The 16,930-nt window shown below is 35.2% G+C and overlaps 1 protein-coding gene across 1 annotated transcript in view; it reads right to left on the bottom strand.

Moving 5' to 3' along the window:
- LOC126867767 (D-galactonate transporter) overlaps nucleotides 1-16,930 on the bottom strand; it is a 31,268-nt gene that overhangs the window by 1,422 nt on the left and 12,916 nt on the right. Inside the window, exons 2-9 of the mRNA XM_050622653.1 lie at nucleotides 12,046-12,157; nucleotides 10,639-10,762; nucleotides 9,520-9,672; nucleotides 6,615-6,725; nucleotides 6,382-6,544; nucleotides 5,037-5,235; nucleotides 3,781-4,059; nucleotides 570-767 (exon numbers count right to left, since the gene is read on the bottom strand). Coding sequence (XP_050478610.1) covers nucleotides 570-767; nucleotides 3,781-4,059; nucleotides 5,037-5,235; nucleotides 6,382-6,544; nucleotides 6,615-6,725; nucleotides 9,520-9,672; nucleotides 10,639-10,762; nucleotides 12,046-12,151 — 1,333 coding nt within the window. The 5' untranslated portion in view covers nucleotides 12,152-12,157. The remainder of the gene's footprint in view (nucleotides 1-569; nucleotides 768-3,780; nucleotides 4,060-5,036; nucleotides 5,236-6,381; nucleotides 6,545-6,614; nucleotides 6,726-9,519; nucleotides 9,673-10,638; nucleotides 10,763-12,045; nucleotides 12,158-16,930) is intronic.

The following is a 16,930-nucleotide window of genomic DNA, read 5'->3' as shown; positions in this document are numbered from 1 at the left end:
TATTTCGCATAATTCGAAACTTAACCATGAAAATATACGTTGTACATGTGCATGTACAATACAAATCTTAATTTGTGATTAAAGAGATTCTATAGTTTAAAATAAGGTGAAAATCAGAGTAATAAAATTGTATTGGAAATTCTGTTTTTTAAACATCGGTATTTGTACGTAAGTAATTAAAAATGCCAATAAATTCCAATATTCACAATGTATTTTCAAATTTAATTTTCTCAAAAAATAGGACATTAAAGAGAAAACATTTATTCTACTTTTGTTATTTATATTCATACGTAGAATATATTTTTGCCAACTGCATACTCCTATCCTGTTAAAAACGAGATCTCTAAAGGAATTTTGTTACTTTTGACTTTCGTTTTATCTTGTACCATAGAGTCTGCCTGATTTCATTGGTATCACGAACTACAACTTACGGTATACAAAATATGGATATAAATGAATAAATTGGAAAATACAAGTAAGGATAAAAAATGGATTACAAGGTAACTGATTATAAATGAATAAAATGATACATATAAATCGATACTTAAATATTAATGTGAAATACTTACTAATACCATAGAAACCGGCATAATAAATATAAAGAGATTCTCGAAATCCGATGGCCATTCTGGTTGGTTCGACCAGTATTGGTAAATTTCCACCGATATTGTTCATCACGAACAAAAAGGCACCAATAGTAGTTGACCTGAGGTGAAGAGGAACTATTTCTACGACCACTGCGAACACGATTCCAAACCACATTTCGGCTGCAATCAAAGTAAGGTACGCGTTAACTCGATAATATATTTGCTTAGTTTGAATTTTAACATTAAAACTACCTTTTTTTACAAAGGAGTTTATTGAGTCCAGAAAATACAGATTTTAATAATAAACATGAATAGAAAAGAATAAACGTGAATTTTTGTGATGGTATGTTAGGCAAAGGTACTGATACGCGACAGTACGATGTAGCCATGCTGTATTATGTGTCGGCGCTTTACATTTTTTGTTGTATGATGCGGTTTTTGGGTTTAAGCCTCTGGGGAGCGGAGCTTTTTTTTTTTTTATTTTTTTTCTGTCCTGAAAAACTTGGTCGCAAAACAGGACGCTTCGGTAGTTTGCTTTTTGGGTGCTGTGTAACTTTGGGGAGGAGTGGGATGAGAGGGATGGGGCGGGGAAGGGGGGATGTCAAATAGGATTATTTACAAATATTTACAAATATTTACAATATTTACATTTTACACCTGTGTTATGCGGTGTCAGAATTGAGTTCTGTCGGTTTAATGTTCTCTTTTATTTTGTTATGGGTTCTGTATCCACCAGTATTTTTTTGTGTTTTTTTCTGTGTTTGTCTTTGGTGTCTTTCCGGGGGAGGGCCATGTTGTAACTCCATCTGGAGTCTGCGGTCTGTCCATTTATGTTTTCCTCGTAAAGTATGGTTTTGATCCCTATTTTTCTACATTAAAACTACCAGAGTAGTCGAAATGACCAATTTGTAATTTTTTTAGAGAGATATAGATTTATGACAGTGCGTTTCACGGATAAGAAAGATATCATTTTTCATTGATAAATATTTATATATTCTCTTCTATTTTTTATTTTATTATTTCCCAGAATATCGTTCATAGATAAAAGAGAATTTTATACATTTACATTGGCATATGCCACATGACAGTGCACTTTTACGGATTCGACTTTTTGCGAAACGTTATACTTACTGTTACTGCCGTTCGGTCTTAGTTTCCGAGATATTTGCGAAAAACTATAGTTACTACTACACGGAATCCTACGTAGAATCGAGCGGCTCATTTAATCCAATCGCTGGCAACTAACACAGACGCATACGCTGCCGCAAACTCTCAATTCTACGTACGATTCGTTGTAGTAGTAACTACAGTTTTTCGCAAATATCTCGGAAACTAAGACCGACCACCGCTAACATGTATAGGAAAAAGTTTGGGAAGAAGACCGAGTTCTATCTGTGCATTTGGCAAAATTAATGACGCAGAATTATGTCCAGCATGGAAATCATTTAACTTTCGCTGGAAACATTTTCCCATATCATGAATTATTTTGCTAATGTTCTCAGGGATCGATGTAAATGGAACACCCGGTATTAACGTACATTGCCAATATACAAAAGTATATTTAAACGTAGAACGTTTAGTAAATACAGTAAATATAGAGAAAAATATAAATAGAAAGAAAATTCTTTCGAATGCCATCGTTGATCGAGATCATTGGACGAGATAGTAGTCTCGAGGTATAAAAGCTCTTATACAGGGTGTCCCGCGTAATCTGGCCAACCGATCAGAGATTGATTCTACGTGCGAAGATAAGCCGAAGATATAGAATAAAATTTTGCTTTTCATCTAATCGTCAACTAAGTATGAGAGAACAACGAGTGACAGATTATTCTGTATATGCGAAAATAGGTCCAAAATGTGGAACAGAATCTTTCCACTTAAGGCTTCATTTTCAACGAAGTAGAGTCTCAACCTTTGGTCACGTTATGCGGCCTATGTACATATACGTAATCTTCGCTACTATCGGATGCTCTGTTCGGGGTTTCTGACGAAATTACTTATCCTAGCTTATCCCAACCTGAGCTTACTTTTTACCAATTGTTATACTAATTGCCGAACAATGTATCTGATAACAGCGAAGATCTATTTACAGGTATATAGGGACTTGTGCACTTGTACCTTTGGGAAGCACAGCAAATCTAAAGTATACTTCACAAAAAGCATATTTAAATTTAGCTTATCCCAACCTGAGCTTACTTTTTACCAATTGTTATACTAATTGCCGAACAATGTATCTGATAACAGCGAAGATCTATTTACAGGTATATAGGGACTTGTGCACCTGTACCTTTGGGAAGCACAGCAAATCTAAAGTATACTTCACAAAAAGCATATTTAAATTTAGCTTATCACAACCTGAGCTTACTTTTTACCAATTGTTATACTAATTGCCGAACAATGCGTCTGATAACAGCGAAGATCTATTTACAGGTATATAGGGACTTGTGCACCTGTACCTTTGGGAAGCACAGCAGATCTAAAGTATACTTTACAAAAAGCATATTTAAATTTAGCTTATCACAACCTGAGCTTACTTTTTACCAATTGTTATACTAATTGCCGAACAATGTATCTGATAACAGCGAAGATCTATTTACAGGTATATAGGGACTTGTGCACCTGTACCTTTGGGAAGCACAGCAGATCTAAAGTATACTTTACAAAAAGCATATTTAAATTTAGCTTATCCCAACATGAGCTTACTTTTTACCAATTGTTATACTAATTGCCGAACAATGCGTCTGATAACAGCGAAGATCTATTTACAGGTATATAGGGACTTGTGCACTTGTACCTTTGGGAAGCACAGCAAATCTAAAGTATACTTCACAAAAAGCATATTTAAATTTAGCTTATCACAACCTGAGCTTACTTTTTACCAATTGTTATACTAATTGCCGAACAATGTATCTGATAACAGCGAAGATCTATTTACAGGTATATAGGGACTTGTGCACCTGTACCTTTGGGAAGCACAGCAAATCTAAAGTATACTTCACAAAAAGCATATTTAAATTTAGCTTATCACAACCTGAGCTTACTTTTTACCAATTGTTATACTAATTGCCGAACAATGCGTCTGATAACAGCGAAGATCTATTTACAGGTATATAGGGACTTGTGCACCTGTACCTTTGGGAAGCACAGCAAATCTAAAGTATACTTTACAAAAAGCATATTTAAATTTACTTACCAAAGAAGTACGAAATGCCAAGGGTGATCATAGCCCATAAAGGATTGAAGTATACCGAGCCAAATGCAAACGGTGTAGCAATTATTTGGCTGATGGCCAAAACAGCAACTCGCGATCTAATACCCATTTTCGCAACAAATTTATCGCTAATTACTCCACCGACCACAACACCGATGCTACCGATCACTATAGTCACCGCGAACAGCCACCAGCCTAAATCGTAGTCGGGGAAGTAATCTCTGTAATAGAGGTCGCAATTGTAAGCGAAGCACATTCCACCTGAAAGCAAGAGAATTGTTTTTAAATAATTTCAAATATGTTTCAAACGTATAGATATGCGAACCGAATCGTTGTAAATGCGAATTGTAAAAGAGTCGTTTATCTTTTTTCTTTTTACTAAAAGGCCAGTTTCGCTCTAATTTGGAAAAAGACTTTAGGATCTGAGAAGAATCTGAACCCTTAAATACTCGTATCGTTATATTATCGTATACGTTAGATTACTAAAATTCAGGGTATTCCATTTTACTTTCTGTTTTACATTCTCCGTGATAAAGTTTAATAATGAAATTCAATTAAATAAAAAATTCGAAAATCCAGTAATCTAATCTTAAATTGTTGTGTTCGTCATTGATAGTAGTTAAGAGTTAATTTATACGAAGAAAAATTTGTAGAAGTATTTTGAAGATAATATTTATAGGATTGAAGGAGATCTAATATTTTTCTTTGTATATCTCTTCGTTTCAAAACGAGGGAAATTGAAATCTTGAAAAACTCGACGCCTTTTGTAACACGCAAGAAATATTTTAAACTGCATATTAATTCATACAATGCTCGAACGACTCTAAACACGTAAAGATTTTATTCTGCACGGTTCATCGATATTAAAAAAGAACACGACTAAATAAATGTAGTATAGATATCGTAAATTTAGACACAGAGAATGTAAAATACGAATGATTAAGATTAAAATTAAGATTCGCGAATATCAATAAGCAATGTAAACAAATATTTCCTTATAGACATATATTAGAAGTATAGACATTCAAATAAATAATTAATTAAATAAATTTGAACGCAAGTCATATAAAATACCAACAAATTTACTATACACGATCCATCGATACTAAAGGCGAATGTAAATAAACAAATAAATCTCTGAGCATTAGAAATTTTGCTGGAATAAACCAGGCTGGTAGACGCTAATATACCCTTCGAATGCATTTTTCAATCCTTTGCATCGAGGTATTGCCTTTTACCGCAATGTCTGATGCTGGCAGCCAAGCATAATACTATAATCCTCGGTTGTAGGATTACTTTCCAAACTGGCACTTTCTTTCCATCGGTATTCGTTTCCTCCTCGCCGATTGTTTTTCGTTGTGGTTCGGTAAGAGTAAAAGTAAGAGCAGCTATAATCAGTCCGATTATACCAGCTCCATAGTAGCATGCTCTCCATCCCTAAAGAAGATAAAGATAATTCATCGTCATTGTTAAATCTCGGCAGACTAATCGATGAAATTTATCGAATCAGATTATTTAGATAACAAATATTAACATCTTTTGATTATTATGATTTATTATGTATAGAGAGGATTCGAGGTTTTTCCAGTTGAACATGAATATTAGTATATTCTGTAACTATTATCGTGTGATAATAATGCGTGCAATAATTGTAATAATAATTACAGAATATACTAAGAAAAGTATCGCGGAGTATACCGCGAATAAGAAAAGAATTTTCTATACCTAAAGGTAGATCCTTTACAAATCTATTAAAAGACCGTAATAGAGATACCAATAGTAATAAGATATGAACCTCTTGTAACGAACTTAGTACTTTATTCGTTATCGTAGTATTCAAAGAATTGTACGATTTTGATTTTTTGATCTTGGAACAATCCTTATCGAGTCTAGCAAGTACTCGATACGCTACAATATATTTATTTTTCAATCTCGTTGAATTTCTTCTCCCATCTGCTCTAAGATTTCACGATCGTTCTTTTTATATACCATAAAATACAATTAACAGAAAACGCGTCCAGTCAGATATCGACAAAATAACCTTCACGCTGTAATTCTAAAAAACAAAATGAAACGATAATCGCAGGATTTAGCGAAGAAAATGTGGCGTCCGAAATCTTTCATTTTCTGGTTGACTGCTCCGGACAGTCGTGTTATCTGATCCTTTTACTAATTGCTTTTTCTTCATCCTCTACTCACACGATTCATCCGTTAATCCATTCGCTTAATCTTTGCTAAAAAGAAACTTTACTTCGCTTCGAATCCCCTTTGATCGCTCGATTTGCACGAGTATCGACTTGTCGTACTTTTCTTGTGGATAATCAAGTTCCTCTTTTTTGTTCGTCACTATCGTTTCTTCGAAGCAACGGGAAGCAGATTTTAACGCGAAAGAAAGAAACGACCGTGCTAGTTTGAAAGCTTTATCTAAATTTTTCTGTTACAGGTCAAGCCAAATCAGCTTTGGTAATTCTGTAAAATACATTCACCGTGCATTTGGACAAATAGCGGGAATTTCCAATACGCTATGCGGTCTTTTATTTTAATTAACGTTTCTCGATATTTTCAAGCGCAAGTTATACACACCAGATCTCCGATATTTAGTCCTGGAATGTAACGACCAACGGGGAACGCGATACCGTAGCCTCCATAGATGCCCCAATTGAAAATTGACATAACGAGCCCTCGTTGTTCCTCTGGGAACCAATCAGAGAGTAAACCCGTGGCCAAGGGGTTGCATCCCGCTTCTCTGTACGTTTATTTAATGTTTTAGATTATAACAGTCGATCGATTAAAACTGAGAAGCAATTGAAGCTTACCCTGCCGCTAGTACCATACGTAGAATGACTAGTTGCCAATATTTCTTAACTGCTCCCATTAGAACTATGGCGATACTGAACACCAACGTGCATATGGTTAGTAGTCTTACTCTGTAAATAAAAATGAATTTTGTTACTGTGTATTTATAGGTGAGAAAGAACAATGTAATCTAACTGTTAAAGATTCTTCGAGGCGAATGGGCCAGAGGTTCGAATAATCTCATTTTCAAATAATCAAATATTTAGTAACCGATAGGTAACTTGTTAATACAGACAACTAATTATCGTCGATGGAATCTTTTTGGCTATCGGTAATCATTTTCGATGACAATTTAATTTCTTTTATCGATAACCATTATGGGACTTGGAGTCTTTTCTTTTTTGATTACCTGTAACCATTGTCATGAAAATGCACCATACACTTTGTTTACTTTTTCAAAGAAATACATCTTTATTTGACTTCTGCGCGAAACATCTTTGATATATCCTGAACGTTTCAAAAAATACAGATTTTAATCTGCACGTTCGTAACAGAGATTGTGAGATTGTGTACTAGGCTTTAAGCCTCGCTACAATAAACAAATAATAGCGATAAATGTCGATTCTAATATCAGGAATATCCTTCTTCTCTTCTCTGTATTTTTTCTACGAAATCTCAGTTTGAATTTGTCAAATATTTTTGATCTCTTGCTTTGCTGGCTTCGATACCGTATTCTGCTATATTTTATTCTAAGTATTCTTTCTCAGACGTTTTTATAGCATTGACAATAGCATTGACAAATTTTATAGCATTAAAAATGACTGGTCTCTGAACAATACGTAATAATAGAATATTTTTATATTTATCGATTTATTACTTTCTTGCAGAAGCAATTCCACGTTACGCAGTACATTTTTGGTACTATTAATCCATCTAGGACCACGATTCCTAAACGAGAGTCGACATATTTATAAAATTGTAGAACTAGTCATTTTGACTGCTGTGGTATTTCTAGCGTTAGCATTTAGCGATCTAGCGATCGATCCGGAATTTTCCTGATAACTGATGTCGTCATATCGAACGATACGCGGTAAAAATTTGAAAAACGTGTGGCAAGTTGTACAAAACGAGGAAACTGGTTAATTGGGGTTCGATAAACAGATCGCAGGACCCTTTTACACTTTGTCGAGTACCAGTCATTTTCGCTGGTATCGGTATAAGTAGCCTCGATACAAAATTATTTTCAATTCGAATACATAAGAAACAAAATTATTCTTTTAGTTATCGTTGCGAAACTCGTTGCGTGATTGCGGAAGAAAATATAACACGAAGTAGGAATTTGAAAATAAAATTGTAAAACCAGTCAATTTGACTGATATGGTAGTTCTAGTGTTAAAATCAGACAATAAAATAGATCCTTTTACACTTTGTCAAGTATTCAGTTATTTTCACTGGTATCGGTATAAGTAGCCTCGATACAAAATTATTTTCAGTTTGAATACATAAAAAACAAAATAAAATTCATTATGTTATTCTTTTAGTTATAGTTGCGGAAGTCGTTACATCATTGCAGAAAAAAATATAACACGAAGTAGGAATTTGAAAATAAAATTGTAAAACCGGTCAATTTGACTGATAGGGTAGATCTAGTGTTAAAATCAGACAATAAAATAAACCCTTTTGCACTTAATTAAGTACCAGTTATTTTCACTGGTATTGGTATAAGTAGCCTCGATACAAAATTATTTTCAGTTTAAATACATAGAAAACAAAATAAAATTCATTACATTATTCTTTTAGTTATCGTTGAGAAAGTCATTACATCATTGTGACAAAAAAATTTAACACGAAGTAGGAAGTTTCAAATAAAATTGTAAAACCAGTTAATTTGACTGATATGATGATTGTAATGTTAAAATCAGACAATAAAATAGACTTATGACGTTCATTTCCTGTAATCTTCGATATTTTACTAAATTTGCTTTAACATAACAATTTCATAGTTCCTACGCGATTATAAGTATAATTATATGAAATTAGTCTAGCTTCTCTTCTCAATATTGCGCTTCGATCATGTTCCAAGAATATGAAATGAAGCAAAAAACAATTGCATAATAAGACTATAAAAATACCTAGCATTACCCTAACGGTATACGATATTCCATCATTCTTCTTCGTAAACGGTAACAGTAGTAGTAATTAGGGTCGCGTCTAGAGCTTCTCGGGCCCTAGGCATACAAACGACTACGCCGGGGCCCTTTCTACACAAAAACGACAGTGGTAATTGTTACGCATACTTTTAATAAAATTGCTATATTAACATTTGAACGCGAGGGATATAAAGCACGAAAATATTAAAGTGGAATGTGAATAAATATTTCTCAAGTAAAAATACCGACGATATCTTTCTGTTCGTCGTCTTCTACGAGATCCTCGAGACTTTTCGACGCTGTTCGAGGCTTCCGGATATTCGTCGATATCGTTGCGTTATTTTAATCCTTTCACGAATATATTGTATCTAAAAATGATAATTGGGAAGTCGGTACAAACCACTCGCACAGTATGCAAATTGAATTTAAACTAAGATTTTAATCTTCCATTAAAATGGATATATCGCCCATCGTTATCGGTCGTTGCTTGTATTGCAACTGAAATCAGCATCGTTGCGTCCCTTGATTCCTGACCAAGCTAACTGCAACGCCAGTAAAACGTCGGGAATTTATCTCTACGCCTCAAATTGCGTTGATCGCAGCAACGCGATTCGCCGCAACAGTAACGCTGATAACAGCGTTAACCGCGTTTTACATTGCACCTCTATCGTTATTGGTCGACCGCGGATTATGCGCACATCGTGCGCATTTTCGCAATTTCAAATTTCCTATAAACGCATAAATATGCAGCGTGTAGTTATTAGAAAAACGTTACCTGTTGTACTTGTCAGCTGCGATACCTAGAATAACGCCAACGATCGTGAACACGGCGATGAAACTCGGCCCTGCTAGGATTTGATAGTCGAGACCAAGGCCGTTGTAGTTCCATTCGCAATAGCGGGACCCGTTCAATTCCAGGGACGTACAACTATGAAATAAGATACATTCCAATACATCGTTCTAATTCGATCTCTGGCTAAGCGGATATATGAGTTCACGAATATATTTGTCCGAACGTGTATGCAATAGTTTGTGAAAGTATCTTATAGAAATACTTGTAGAAATAACTTTTAGCGATATACTGTGTCTACGATAAACGATAATTCGAGAGAGATCGTGCGTTACACTTGTAATCTAACAATTTGTAATAATTTAAGGAAGGTCTAATTAAGGCCTTGACAATTGGCAGTTTTATTTTCTATGCTGTTGTTATTTCTATACTCAGAGGTAGGATCACAATAGTTATTATTTTATCGAATGGATAAATTTATCACACCGTTCTGAGCCAAAAAATCCTTTATTGCACGCGCTTACAAAAACTAGGGATAACAACGAAAAACCATCTTGAGCCTATCGATTAAATCTATCGATTGTAACTAGGACTATCTTCTAGTTACTAGGATGGCGAGCACGAACACACGTTGTCATTTTCAACATATGCTTTAGCGACTGATTATTTTCTATGGTAAACGTCCAAATGCTTGTTTTGTGAGTTGTAAAATTAATTTTTTTGATCTTACGTGAGATAGAAAAAGAAGTAAGTATATGTGTATATGAGTAATTGAAATTATATAGAATAATTTATAGTTGGAGGTTAAAGGACTCGTTTAACAGTAATTATAAAAATATAATAATAATACAGACAGAATAGAAATATAAAATAAGATTTGTTTATACATCGCATCGTTTTGTTAAGCGTTACAATACCAATTACATAAGTACTGTAATCTGTTTGCTATTTTAAAATGAAAAATGTGAACGATATTATCAAATATAAGATATAACGATACACGATATACTAAATAACGATCGGAGTTGTATAACGTGAAATAAAATAATAGAAAAATAGTTTATCGATAATTTAAATAGATGCAAAGTGAACGAAGATACTTACAAACTTTCATTTTTGGCCACTTCACACTGGATTGGTAAATCCACGATGGATAACGTAGTTGTATTTAATTGGCAGGAAATGTCGCCGTAGTGCAAATCCTCTGCCGTCGCCTTGCTCGTGACACCTTGAAAACACGTGTAAGAAAATTACATCGACAATGAGCGTTCCGTGGTTTAGTTATCTAATTGTATCCGTATATTGCGTGGACGTATTACGTGAAAATACGTACAGAAATAAATTATCGATATTAAAGCTGTCGCGAGGAAGACGTTAACGGTAAACAAGATAAAAATAAGAAGATGACCGAGAGAAACGGAAAACTTTAGGAGAACGAACAGGTATTCTGGCGAATAAGCAGATAAGTTGCACTTTTCTTCTTATTTATTTATTTATATTTCGTTGAATTGATTTTACGAAAGAAAAGGAATTTTACTGCAACCCGGAGAGCTACGCGAATTTACAAAATAATTTAGAATGAAATAGATATTTAAAAAGTAAAGTCGAAATAAGTGGGCCCAATGTCCAAGGAGCGTCGCTTCGTACAAGCGCCAGCTTCTACGTACATAACCTGTTGGAAGCGACCATACGTCTGACGATATGATCGAGCAACGCGGAAGACGCTTTCATCCTGTATCGCTACGTTTGTTTATAGCTGCAACGTACGCCTCTCTATCGACGGCGGTTATGACGAGAACGCATAGCGACGAAAACCATTCGCCGGCATTTCGTGGACGTCGTTTTGCAACGTGCTGTTAGCACCGACGCGTCTAATACGCGCCTATGAAGCGACACTCGATGGACAGTAGCCTGAGTCCTACGAAGGAGGCAAAAGAACCCATGGAATCGTAGAATTCGACGAAACTGAAGGAACAAGAATTAATTTTTAAATCGTAATAGGTTTAAGTAACATCTACTTATTTACAATACTTACGTACAAATTATACTTATCTATAACAAGTATTAACTTATTATAAATAATTAGCCATGTTACTGCGCCACGCCAGAAAAATTACTGAAAATTCTCAACGCGAGAATTGATTGTAATTTTAATAAATAAAGTAAAAAAAAAGAAAAAAATCGTAATAGGAAGCGCTATATATAAAGATAAAGAGGTTGAAACTTTCAAGCGAGAAACATCGCGTTTCGGTTCGATCTCGCAGTATTTCAAGATTGAGATGCAAAGCGTTAAATTTCAATTAGACGTTATAGTTTCCAATCGTAAAACACACAAATTTTTAACTGCGTATTACGCGTCACGAGATTCGCGTTCGAGAGAAAAGGACAGAGACAGGCGTCTGTAATCGCGACGAACGTAATTACTCGAATAAGCGAGTTTACGAGGATAATTGAGTGGCGATTTAAGGAAGAGGAAGCATAAGCGCGCGCAATTGAATGTACATCGCTTACCAATTAAATAGTGACCTAGCTCGCCAAGTACGTATCCAACTGAAACAATGGCCAACGCGTACGGCTTGTACAAGAACTGCAATTTCTGAGTCGCTGTGCTCAGCATCGTATCCTGTTGAACGTAAAATTAGATTAAATCGTTATCTTCTTCGTTCAGAGTCGTGAAACGACCTTATAATTTTACAATTAATCGAGAACGAAATTAACATACAGACAAAGACTAAGCGAGTCGAGTCACTGTATCTTGTTATCGCTAACAATTTATCGCCTTATGCCTCTCTGATGTATCCAGGCTCTATCTATGTGAAAAATACGCGCAAAGTCGTGTACTTCGGATTCTACAACTTTTTAATTCGTCAAACGGATTGTGCTAATCCACGAAGCAAACTCGTAAATCAAGATTTAAGGCTTTCGTCGTAAACGTAAAATAAAAGAAGTGGAATTCGACAGAAGCTGTAGGACGTAACTACAAAGGAATTAACGACGATGCAAAGTTTCTTTTTCTTTTTGATTTTCACCCATGGGTTGGCTAACCAAAGTACACTGTGATACGATATCGATGCTGATCTGAACGAACAACGCCATTGAAAATCATTTTTATTATTATTTCTTCTAGGTTGGTCCTTCTTTTTGTTAATTGTTACTGCCAAAAGATAAGATTGCAGTTTACGAGCAATCGGACACAGAATACGATGTTTCGCGTGAGAACTTTACCCCGCGCGATTACGTCTTCTAATACAGATCTTTCCAAGAATTACGAGTCAAGTTCCTAGATTTCTTTGACATTCAACAGTTGCCGACATATTTTTCTTTATTCTCTTATACGTCTTTTCATTTTGTATGGCCGACGTATGGAGCTTTAAAATTCTATGAAAATGGGACTGGTGGTACTTTTCACCCTTGGTTTTCGCTAGTGAATTAGTAATTTCGTAAAATTATTAAATTATAATTCTGTTGATCCGCGTTTAAGTCAATTAATCGTTTAACTACAATCGTACAGACATATAATTTTACATATGTATATAAAATGACACAACGGATTATCGTTAAATCATAATACGGATTATATAATGGACGGGTATAATTTTGCGTCGATTATCGCGAAAATTATATTCCCATTGTGCGCTTACGTACTCCTTAACATTTTACTCGATCGTAAATATATGGTCGTCGATGCTATCTCTGAATATGTAGTTTGTATACCTACGTTATTCTCTTGCATATGCATGCCTAATATCGATTGCGGAGTTTCGTATCCTATAATATAGCTAGTACGATAAATTATGGTTTCTGCCAAGAGGTGGGACGTTAAAAAATACGATAAAATCGTGGCGTTACTTTTTAGCGATAATTATTTTATGAATACGTACTTAACATTGCGTAAGCAGGATAGAGTGGTTTAATCGCGTAAATTTCATTTAACGTGGAAGTTAAGATCCCTAATTGATGCACCTTGTTGTTAGGAAATAGCAAAATATAGCGACAGATATAGCAAAAGAGTCGACAAACACCGAAACCCCCTAATCACTGGACTACTTGATACGACGGACCAGATCCGCAGGCTGAAGAGACACTACCCGCTAGACCTAAACCATAGATTCAATTAGTTATTTAAATTAAGTAACGTTTACTTATTTACAATACTTACGTACAAATTATACTCATCTATAATAAGTGTCAAATTATTAGAAATAATTAGCCATGTTACTGCGCCATGCCAGAAAAATTACTGAAAATTCTCAACCTGAGAATTGATTGTAATTTTAATAAATATTAAAAAAAAAAAAAAAAAACGTGGAAGTTGTAACGTCAATCCACATCAGAGACTAGGCCGCTGACACGACCGGCTCACTTTAAAATCACAGATAAAGATGTGGCGGCACTCGGCTACAATGTATATCAGTGCCTAATGAACCATCAACATCCCAACGGTCCTTCCACCGAAGGTTCTAGAAGAAAGAGCACGTGGCAACGGTCGCGGACGCCCAGCAAAAATGCATGGACGGTGGGGATGTCGAGGGATGACAAAAGAAAGTAATCGGATCCGATCGAAAGTCAAATCATAAGAGCTTCAGTCTGGGAAAGTCACGCCTAGAGTTCGGAAGTGGATTGTACAGTGGATTGTTGTTAGAAAAAAAATAAAGTTTCTTTTTTTTATTTTTAACCTCAAATTTCTGTTTTTATTTTGTTATTTTACGTGACACTAGCGTGCGGATCTGGACCAGCTGAAATTGTATTCTTACTTAGAATTACGCTTCTATTTAAATATGTTTTCTGCCTTGCAATTTATCCACCAGTTTTCTCTGTTTACACATCGGATAACCTCAACATTCTCATTCTCGATTGCATCGCGTTACTGAAAATCCTCAACGCGACAATTGATTGTAATTTTAATAAATAATAATAATAATAATAAAAAATTGCATCGTGAAGTTCTTAATACGGCGTGTGTATCAAATGCGTAGGCGGGGTTCCTGCTTCGTTACCTGTACAACGACCTCGTAAAAATTCACCAAAACTCGAATCGATTAATCAGATCTCGGTTAGCTTGGACATCTTCCACGTGGCGTGCATCATACCCCTCGCTTTTGTTTCATAATATTCGCGTAATTAATAGTAATAATAAATAGTAAATAAATAAACATTCGTAATAAAGGTACTTCGATAAAAAAGAGAGATAATCGCATTCGATGAAACACAAACGGTGCTCGGTAAATTACGTACTTTCGAGTAAATTCTTCCCGATAATAATAACAATAATAATGTTTTTGCTACACGGTGACCGTCAGTTGAAACCTTCGCAACACTACTCAGGATAATGATCTTGACAATGTATAAAAAAACAAAAAAGTATCGCGATAGCAGGTGGTTCTCTTCTTGTAAGTATTTATGACGATTCTTAATAAATTTCCTACTTTACGTCTTCAGAACCAGCACGGATCCTCGTTGAACGTGTCACGTAAAATAACAAAATAAAAAAGGAATTTGAGGTGAAAAATAAAAAAAGAAAACTTTATTTTTTTTTAACATCAATACACTTTACAATCTACTTCCGAACTCTAGGCGTGACTTTCTAAGACTGACTCTTATGATTTTACTTTCGATCGGATCCGATTACTTTCTTTTGTCATCCCTCGACATCCCCACCGTTCATGCATTTTTGCTAGGCGTCCGCGACCGTTGCCACGTGCTCTTTCTTCTAGAACCTTCGGTGGAAGGACCGTTGGGACGTTGATGGTTCATTAGGCACTTCAGCGATATACGTTGTCGCCGAGTACCGCTTGAAGTATGCTGATCGTGACAAACGCATCGTATAAATTTGAATCCGTTACATCCACGTTGTTCCACATTGTTGCAGCCCGTGAAGTAATTAATACCGCGAATGCATCCTTCCCACGTACACATTGCCTGTACTTTCGCCGCTATAGGACACTAATTAATTGTTAAATAAATGATTTTTACGCGACTTTTAAATCCAGCTTTTTACAGACACTAGCAAAAAAGTGAAAATTCAATAAGATACGTAATATGTCTTTCTCGCTTTTCATTTCTTTTCGTATATTACGACATAATTATTAGAATATGGTATAGTATTGGTATAAATGTTTCAAACGTACAGTTTAACCATGACAAAGGAAATTACACATTGTCGTCGTAATAACTATTTTGATAATAAAATATGACGATACAATAGGGTCGTCTTTCGACCTAGCAGATTCAGATAATTTTAATATTCATAAATTCACATTGGTAACGTATCAATAAATTTAATATTCATAGACCGTAATTAAAAACGCATTGAAATTGCAATTTAAATCCATGAACATGGCACAGCCGGTAAATACCATTCTATTAAACAGGGTTATTTATTCAAGGCTGGTGTAATTTCTATTCAAGCTGATTTGTTATGCAAATAATTGCTTAGAGTAAAAGTACGAAACTCTACTGTCGTTATTTATGCAAAATTTATAAATGATGCAACGATATCGTAGACGGAAAACATCAAAGCGTAAGGATTTTAGCTTCGAAGTTAAAACGTCGACCGATAATTTTCAATTAACTTTCTTAATTTGTCAAATACATAAATTTGAGATAAATAAATAGATCGATTGAAAATGTCTCGAGTGGCTGGGTGTAATTTAATAACATGCTAATAAACGATTTGTCATCGTCTGGCTAATCAAATACTATGCGGCAAAACATCGTAGACGCGCAAAAACGTCGATTACTATGTTACGTTTACGTCTCTTGTCGTTAAGAACACGCTCTGTTGCGAATGAGCGAATTTCTTTCGCAATTTCAACCGCTATCGCGGTTTATCGCAATTTATGACGACGATACCGCAAATTTAACGCTTTACCCTAGAAGGACAGTGAGAAAGAGCTAATGCGTCGATCATTACGTAGCCCGATGAATGGCGAGTGTTCGGTAGAAACGCAAACTCACATGTCCGTAGGTTTCTAACGCGTGCGACTTGGTCACCTTGAGCCAAAATCATTCAGACGTAACGAGATGTTATCGCTTTGATAATATTAATTCCATCGTACGTGACAATCTGGAGTCGTTGACATCAGATTTATAAGAAAACACCGGTGAATTTCCTTTTCGAAAATTTGTTCACAACTTTTGTCTAAAACTGTGAGGCACTTCCTTGATTAATTTAAGGTCCGACGGTTTCGTGTACTCCGTTGTCATAATATAAAATTCTTTTGTTCGAAATATCTGAAACTTTACCGTTTTAACTTGGAAATTACGAAGAATTATAAAGCGTAGTTGCATTTAGTTTACAGGATGTATATGTTATGTAATTTAAATATTTATTATAGATATATACAGGGTGGTTGGTAACTGGTGGTACAAGGGCGGAAAGGGGGTGATTCTACGC

Source organism: Bombus huntii, chromosome 7 (genome assembly GCF_024542735.1).
Source record: "Bombus huntii isolate Logan2020A chromosome 7, iyBomHunt1.1, whole genome shotgun sequence".
Lineage (NCBI taxonomy): Eukaryota > Metazoa > Arthropoda > Insecta > Hymenoptera > Apidae > Bombus > Bombus huntii.
This window is presented reverse-complemented; position numbering and strand designations above follow the sequence as displayed.